The sequence below is a fragment of the Chionomys nivalis genome, chromosome 4 (assembly GCF_950005125.1).
Source record: "Chionomys nivalis chromosome 4, mChiNiv1.1, whole genome shotgun sequence".
NCBI classification, from domain to species: Eukaryota; Metazoa; Chordata; class Mammalia; order Rodentia; family Cricetidae; genus Chionomys; species Chionomys nivalis.
Genome location: NC_080089.1, coordinates 102,772,827 through 102,780,920, shown reverse-complemented (window position 1 = coordinate 102,780,920; position 8,094 = coordinate 102,772,827). Strand labels below are relative to the sequence as shown.

Below are 8,094 nucleotides of genomic sequence, written 5' to 3'. Positions count from 1 at the left end.
AAAAACAACCCAAAGTTAGATGAGTTAATAGTAGGGAACTGGAGAGATATAAATTCAGATTTCCAGCCAGCACCAGAGTGAAAAAGCTTGGCTCTACCCCCTTACCCCCAGAACTGGACGGGGAGACCATGGGGCATTGGAGGAGAGGGAGGGAGTTGGAGGAGACAGGCCAGTACCTACCTGGAGCTTGTTTGCCAGCCCAGCTAAATGGAGAACTCCAAGTTTATAAGCTAAAACAGTAAGACAGGGAGCAATAGAGGCCGGTGGCTGATGTCCACCACTGGTTTTTACATTGCACCCGAACACACACATATATATAGTGTATATCTATAGATGGTATATATGTGTGTGTAACACACACACATAAACAAAATAAAAAAAGAAATGGCAGGTCTATGAGAAAACACAAGCAATAACTAATTAGTTTAAACAACATCCTAGGGCTGGGGATATGACTCAGCCAATAGAGTGCTTTTCTAATGTGCATGAATTCCTAGGTTTGGTCCCCAGCACTACACAAACCAAGTGTGGTGGCAAATAACTGTAATCCCAGCACTAGGGAGACAAAAACAGGTGAATCTCTTTGAATTCAAGGCCATCCTTATTGTTCCAGGCCAGCCAGGGCTACATGGCTAGATTCTTTCTCAAAAATGAATGAATGAATGAATGAATGAATGAATGGAAAGAAAGAAAAAAGAAAAAGATTCAAGGTTAGCCTGGGCTACATAGTGAGTTCCTGGACAGCCTGGGTGACATGGGACCATATCAACAAATAGCAAGGAGTCAGAAAAACTATAAAATAAATGAAAACTGAACTGTATTTGACACTTCTTTATAATTTATTTGTATTTTATGTGAATTGGTGTTTTGCCTGCATGTATGTCTGTGTGAGGGTGTCAGATCCTCTGGAACTGGAGTTACAGACAGTTGTGAGTTGCCATGTGGGTGCTGGGAACTGAACACATATCCTCTGGAAGAGCAACCCCTTAACCACTGAGCCATCTCTCCAGCCCCCTGTATCTGGAATTTTATTTACCTGTAGGCAAAGGTTTTAAAACTTTGATAAGAGTTGTGATTGCCAAGGATGGGGAAGCAGGCTGTGGAAGTGTATATAAGACAGTGTGATGACTGATCTTGAGTGTCGAATTAATTATCTAGGAGGGGAACCTTTGAGCTAGTCTATGAGGGCATTTCCAGGACAGTTTAATCAGGAGGGAAGCCCCACCCTGAATGTGGGCAGCATCCTGTGGGCTGGGGTCTGAATAACTAGGGAAGAGTCCCCCTCTTCCTGGTGGCAGACACACTGTGACCAGTTGCCTCAGATTCCTGATTACCCAAGATAGATTATCCTTCCCGTAGTTGCGGTGTAGACGAAATCATCAAATCATCATCATATGTATCCGTCTCTTTTATTGGAAGCAGTGGGGTGAGGTGGGGGAGGGTGTCTGACTGTAACTTTCTGACTTTGTCTCTATTCATACCTAGATCAGACACCACCTAATAGAATCCTACCGATCCTCAGGGCTCAGTGTTAGCTCCGTGTTCCTATGCCCTGAGTGTGGCTGTTACTCGGTGGGCTCAGTAGGTTAGCTCCCCCAAGTTACTGGGGTGCAGCTCTGTTTCCTAAGACCTCCCCTCTCCCTGGGTAGAAGGACATGCCAGCAGAGCAGAGCTGGCTGGCTGAAGGAAGTGAGACCCACTGAACGACGGCCTGGGTTCAGGGGCAGTGACAAAGGGAGGGAGGGAATGTCTCATCCATCTATCCTTGGCCCTTGAGAGATTTTTTGAATTGGCTTCCTGGAGGAGAAAAGAGGAAGAGAAATCCCTTGAGGGGTGGTCCGACTCCGCTGCACTGTCATACTGCAAACCCTGGGTATCTAATACTTCCCCTCTGTGGGCCTGAAATGGAAATTGCAGCCTTGCAGAGGGGCAGCTGGGCTTAGGTGACAGAAAGTGACAAGGGCTCTGTTAATGTGCAGACATAAAAGGGAACACTGTGGCTAGCCCCAACAGTGACAGCTACCTAGAATTTAAGAGACATTCTGAGCCAGAGTGATGGCACTTGCCCGTAATTGTAGTACGTGGAAGGCAGAGGCAGAAGGAGTGCCTAGAGTTTGAGGCCAGCCTGGTTTACAAATTCCAGGCTAGCCTGGGCTACATGGTGAAAGCCTGTCTCAAAGCAACAAAAGACATCAGAGAAATTCTTACAGTTCCCTCAGTTCAAGGTTGCCCCTTTGACAAGCTGGAGAAGGGAACCACACTCTCCTTTAAATTCCCATTGGTTCCTGTTGTTCATCACTCACACTCCAGGGAGGATCTTGTGCTGTCCAGAGACGCCATCTTGACTGCTGGGGCAGCCATTTGGGAGTGGGCCTCTGAGAATGAGCACCAGGACGAACAGAATTCTGGAGCATTCTGGGCACGCTCTTAGTCAATGTGCCATCTCACACCTCCAAGGACATGCTGTCCCCATCCTCCTCTTGCGTCAGGCGATTGCTAGCAGCGCGAGGCTGAGGCTCTGTGTGGCACTCGCCCAGCACCCACTGTAGATGACTTCACGGTTCCTAGAATAGAGGGAAGGGTTTCCCCTCGCAGTGGGATCGAGTCCCGCAGATGCGGGTGAACCTTCGCACCTGCTCAGTGCCACTCGGCCTCAGGCAGGAGGTTTCACCTCGCTAGGCCTCAGTTTTCCTGCTAGTAAAGTGGGGTGGGCGAAAGCCTTCCCTTCTTACAGGTGATGGTGATGTTCTCTGGCCGCACGCACAGGGGCGGGAGGGCCAGGAGGGGGCGTGGTCCCCACCCCAGGCTCCGCCCCAAGGCCCGCTTCCTCTCTAGGGCGGGCGGGCCCCGGGCGTCCCGCTCTACGCGGGCAGCCCCCGGCCGCCACGCAATGTCCGCTGGCTGGTTCCGGCGCCGCTTTCTACCCGGGGGTCCGCTTCCCGAGCCGCAGCCACCGGGGCCGCGCTCCAGTCCGGTACCCTATCACCGGCCCCGCTTCCTGCGTGGCTCGGGCTCCAGCCCCGGCGCCACCGACTCCTCGCGCCGCTCGGACTCCCGGCCCGTGCGTTGCCCGGCGCGAGGCCGTACGCTACCTTGGAACGCAGGCTACGCCGAGTGAGTGTCCCTGCCCCCGCGTCCCCTCCAGACCCCCTCCTTGATCTCGTTGGGTTCTCTGCTGACCTAGAAAACTGGCTTGAGTGTGGACACTCCCGCTAACCCCCTTCTTGTCCTCACCACGGGACTCTTGACAACGTTCCTCCATTTCCCACTCTGGCATTTTCTTTAGGAGAAGGTTGTAGGTCCCTGGAGGGCCATCACCCAACTGGACCCTCCTTTATTCTGGTCTTTTGAGATGTATGTCCCACCTCACACTTCACTCTGGGTTTGGCCTATGCTCTATGGAATAGGGTTGGGATAGAGATGAGACCCCACCAACCCTGGACCTGCCCAGTGACTATAAACTGCCTGCACTGATTTTGACCCTAGTGACAAAGCCAATGAACAGTTAGAAGACGTACATCGTTGGGGCTGTGTAAAGTAACGGCTTGCAGAGCAAGCATGAGGATCCGAGTTAGGGTCTCCAGCAACCTTGGAAAAAGCTGCATGTGGTATTTGCGCCCTGTAATCTCAGTACTGGGGAGGTAGATTCGGGAAGAAGACACAGGACTTGTTGGTTAGGCAGTTAAATCAGTGAGCCCCAGGCTTTGTAAGAGACTGACCTGTCTCAAAACACTAGGGTGGAGAGCAATAGAAGAAGGCACTTGGCGGCCACCTCTGGTCTCTACACACACACTCACAGTCACACACACAGTCACACACACTCACAGTCACACAAAAAACTTCAAAAAGAAAAGAAAAGAAAGTTGTTCAGGTGTGTCAGGGTCGGCACCCAAGAAGCAGTTGTCCCCAGTGGAGTCTGTGTACCACAGAGGCATAGATGAGACCCTACTGGTGATGTCTATGACCTCAGGATTATCAATGCTGAGAAATCTGAGTTCAATGAGGACCAGGCTGCTTGTGGGAAGCTGTGCATCCAGCGATGTGAGTTTGGGATTGAAGAAGAGTGGCTGACGGTGTGCCCAGAGGAGGTGAGTACTGCCCGCCCTGAACCCCACTTTCAGGCTAGGGCCAGGAGGTGCTTGGTGGAGCCTGACAGTCCTTCCTATGCAGTTCCTGACAGGTCATTACTGGGCCCTGTTTGATGGGCATGGCGGACCTGCAGCAGCCATTTTGGCTGCTAACACCCTGCATTCCTGCCTGCGCCGGCAGCTGGAGGCTGTGGTAGAAGGCTTGCTGGCCCCCCAGCCCCCCATGCATCTCAGTGGCCGCTGCGTCTGCCCCAGTGACCCCCAGTTTGTGGAGGAAAAGGGCATCCGGGCAGAAGATTTGGTGATTGGGGCCTTGGAGAGCGCCTTCCAGGAATGTGTGAGTGGGGCCTTTGGGGTATGACTGCATACCATAGTCATCCGCTTCCTTGGACTCTGGAGAGAAAGTTGTGTTTATTTGTTCATTTCTAGTCATAGCTTAACTCTCCATTTATCTAGTTCCCATTGTGTGCTAATTGCTCACCTGTAGTGCTGTTGGCCCTCAGAGCAAACAGTGGTTTCTCTTCCTATTTTGAATTACACTTCCCTTGTGTAAATTCTCTTTATATAGGAATTCAGGAGCCAAGCCCTTTTTTTTTTTTTTCCCCTGAGACAGGTTTCTCTGTGTGGTCTTGGCTGTTCTGGAACTCACTCTGTAGACCAGGTTGGCTTCGAACTCAGAGATCTTCCTGCCTCTGCCACCTGAATGCTGGGATTAAAGGTGTGCGCCACCACCACCTGGCTACTGGTCAAGCTTTTGAACTGGGATTTGTGGGCTTGCTTTGTGAGAATGTGATTGTAATAAGGGGTGGGGGACTGACATGGTTGACACTTCTGGCAGCAGCTGTGATGCCCTTGGTTTGCTCCAGGATGATGTGATTGGGAGAGAGCTGGAGGCCTCAGGCCAGGTGGGTGGCTGTACAGCCCTGGTGGCTGTGTCCCTGCAGGGGAAGCTGTATGTGGCCAATGCTGGGGATAGCAGGTGAGTGGAACCATGGAGGGCGGGGCAGGGTAGTGGGCAAGAGGGTACCTGAGGGAGCTGAGGCAGTGAAAGGTTTAGAAATGAGGGGGACTGGCTGACCATACATTTGTACTTGGCATAAGCCAAGTATGAGTGGACAGTGGTGCCAAGGCAGGAAGGGGCCACAGGGGCCATGCTAAAGGACTGCACCTTTACTCTCTAGGTCTTAAGCAGTCATGGAGGGATCAGCATGACCCCTGGTGGTTGGAGGGTGGCCATGGGTGAGTATGGAAGCTGTTTCATAGACCTGTTCCCTTCCTCCAACACGTGTAGAGCCATCTTGGTGCGGAGAGATGAGATACGGGTGCTGAGTTCCGAGTTCACCCCAGAAACCGAACGGCAGCGAATCCAGCAGCTGGTAGGCACTTTTGGCAGAGGGACCCCTTAACTCCCTGGGCTGAGGCCCACACGGGGCCCTAGGAAGGGAGCCTGATCTGAAATTGGCTTCCACACCCTAGGCCTTCATCTACCCTGAGCTTCTGGCTGGTGAGTTCACCCGACTGGAGTTTCCACGGAGGCTGAAGGGGGATGACTTAGGGCAGAAGGTTTTGTTCCGGGATCATCACATGAACGGCTGGTGAGCTGGGAGACAGGGTGGGGAAAGGTCCAGGCTCACCTGGATGGCCTGAGGCAGTCCTGCTTGTGCAAGGTGGGCATGTGAAGGTGTGGTAGCTGGTTAAGGATGGGAGAAGCTGCAGTAGGGTGTGGACCTTTGGCTAATTCTAGGTCCACTCCTGCAGGAGCTACAAACAGGTGGAAAAGTCTGACCTCAAGTATCCACTGATTCACGGACAGGGTAGGCAGGTCAGTGCCCCCTGCCCAAGGATTCCCTCTTTAGTTGTTCCTTGAAGGTGGGAGCTCCTTTGTCCCTTGCTTGTGGCTGTTATCCTGGTGTCTGTTCCCTCATGATGTTTCTCCCTTAGAAGCCACGTCCACTTCCCCTTTTGTGCTCAGCAGACCAGACCCTGGGCATGTCTCAGCTCCTTACTGTCAGTGCCTACCTTCCTTTCCCCCAGGCTCGATTACTAGGAACACTGGCTGTCTCTCGAGGCCTGGGAGACCATCAACTCAGAGTCCTGGACACCAACATCCAGCTCAAGCCCTTCCTGCTCTCCATCCCACAGGTGATAGAGCAAGTAGCCCACTCCAGGTTCCAACTGCCCACAAAGGGCAGAGAATGAACCTGGTAGGAGCTGGGAAGGGAGCATTGGAGGATCTTCAGGCTTAACTTGCAGGTGACTGTGTTGGATGTGGACCAGCTGGCATTGCAAGAGGAGGATGTGGTTGTCATGGCAACTGATGGGCTCTGGGATGTCCTGTCCAACGAGCAGGTGGCACGGCTTGTGCGGAGCTTCCTCACTGGGAACCGAGAGGACCCATATAGGTACTGTAGCTGAGGGGGACCTGACTGGACCTGGGTTGGTCCAAGTAGCTACAGCTGCAAAGACAGTACTAACTCAGGAGAGGTGGCCTGATAAAGGTCTCAAGTGTCCCAAGGGAGAGGGGATATGAGCAAAAAATTTTAGTCTCATAATCTAGTTTGTGGCCCTTTCAGGCTTGCTGATTGTCTTAAGGTTGCACCACAAGGGGTCTCCCGGGTGTTCTATGTCTTGTACACTGAGTTCTGGAGGGCTGGCTTTGGCCTTCTGCTCTATCCCCAAAGTACATCTGGTCTTTTTTTACAGGTTCTCAGAGTTGGCCAAAGTGCTGATACACAACACACAGGGGAAGGATGATGGTGCTACTGGAGAAGGGCAGGTGTCCTACGATGACGTCTCTGTGTTCGTGATTCCTTTGCACAGCCCAGGCCAAGGGAGTGGTGGCCACTGAGGCTTCAGATACTTGCACTCTGTGACCTCTTCAGGACTAGCGCAGTCTGGACATACTGGACATCCACTGTGGCTGAGTGGACCCTGTCTGACCCGTCCCCAACCACAGCTCAGTGCTCTTGCTTTCTGCCTTAACTGTTTCAAAGACAGCAGTGGGTGGAGAGCCTAGCCTACCAGACTCTACCTTCTGCAATGGTTAACATTCCTTCTGGCAGCAACATATGGTGTCTGTTGGCTCCTCAGTAGCCTAAAGGGTTTAGGGTACTAAGATGCTTTGGGGAGCAGGCAGCAAACTCATTTGGTTCTAACCCATGAATGTCAGGTCATCCATTTAACCACCCATTAACACAGGTGCCTTCTTGAAATCTTTGGGCAGTCTTCACATCTGCTGGATCAACTATCTTAATTTTCTTTTTTTAAATATAGGGTCTCTATTATGTAGTTCCGACTGTCCTGGAACTTGTTATGTAGACCAGGTTGGCCTTGAACTCACAGAGATCACTTGCCTCTGCCTCCTGAGCGCTGGCATGCACCACTATGCCTGGCTGGATCAGCCATCTTGAAGATCGCTTGTGAGACCAGTTCAGGTCCTGTCCTGCTCTCTACTCATGAAGGGCACATGTTCCAGATAAAGTTGGAAGAGCAAAAACAGGGTGAGAAGCTTCCAGAGTTGGCTATGCCAATTGTCACTGCCTGCAGCCTGGCTGCCAATCTGGTTGCTTTTCACCAGTCCCCAGGCCTACCCTATATCTATGCCAACAGTGTCTGCTGTTTCCCCAGATCTTACGCCAGGTACAGCTACTTCTCAGCCATCTAGCTCTTGTTTCTAGCCCAAGTCTAGTCACCTAGCACTGTCCCCACCCCTCTGCTGCTCACCCTGCCCAGCCTCCAAGGATTCACTCGCCTCTGCCCCCAGCATTGGCCACATGTAGCTTTCCTTGCAGGAACTCAGCCAGTCTCTGGTATTAAATGTTTGTATGTAGAAGAGCCCTTGTGAATTATGAATTGCTCACACAGCTTTGGTTGACACATCTTGCCACTTCTTGTGGCCTCTCAGTGGATTCCTTTTAGTTCTACCATGCAAGCTTGTGTATAATCAGGACTTGTTGCCCATGCTCAGATCCCTCATTGTTACCAGGGAATGAAAAGGCATTTTATA

General features: G+C 51.9%; 1 protein-coding gene across 2 annotated transcripts; it reads left to right on the top strand.

Moving 5' to 3' along the window:
• The first annotated feature begins 2,827 nt into the window (after nucleotides 1–2,827).
• Nucleotides 2,828–7,920, top strand: Ppm1m (protein phosphatase, Mg2+/Mn2+ dependent 1M). 2 transcript variants are annotated; one of them, XM_057768994.1, is made up of 10 exons: nucleotides 2,828–3,114; nucleotides 3,971–4,088; nucleotides 4,171–4,425; nucleotides 4,955–5,067; nucleotides 5,380–5,464; nucleotides 5,565–5,683; nucleotides 5,847–5,910; nucleotides 6,123–6,230; nucleotides 6,366–6,490; nucleotides 6,792–7,920. In XM_057768994.1, exons 1-10 carry the CDS (start codon nucleotides 2,891–2,893, stop codon nucleotides 6,934–6,936), a joined length of 1,356 nt encoding a protein of 451 aa, XP_057624977.1. In that variant the 5' UTR covers nucleotides 2,828–2,890; the 3' UTR covers nucleotides 6,937–7,920. The 2 variants fall into 2 exon arrangements, with proteins under 2 accessions (XP_057624977.1, XP_057624976.1); XM_057768993.1 differs by having other exon boundaries at nucleotides 6,342–6,490.
• Nucleotides 7,921–8,094: the final 174 nt, after the last annotated feature.

Excerpts from the sequence above, each read along its gene's own strand:
- Ppm1m (XM_057768993.1), top strand. The coding sequence starts at position 2,891 with ATGTCCGCTGGCTGGTTCCGGCGCCGCTTTCTACCCGGGGGTCCGCTT. Across the intron at positions 3,115-3,970 it reads TGGAACGCAGGCTACGCCGA|GATTATCAATGCTGAGAAAT; the intron begins GTGAGTGTCCCT and ends CTATGACCTCAG. Across the intron at positions 5,068-5,379 it reads GCCAATGCTGGGGATAGCAG|AGCCATCTTGGTGCGGAGAG; the intron begins GTGAGTGGAACC and ends CAACACGTGTAG.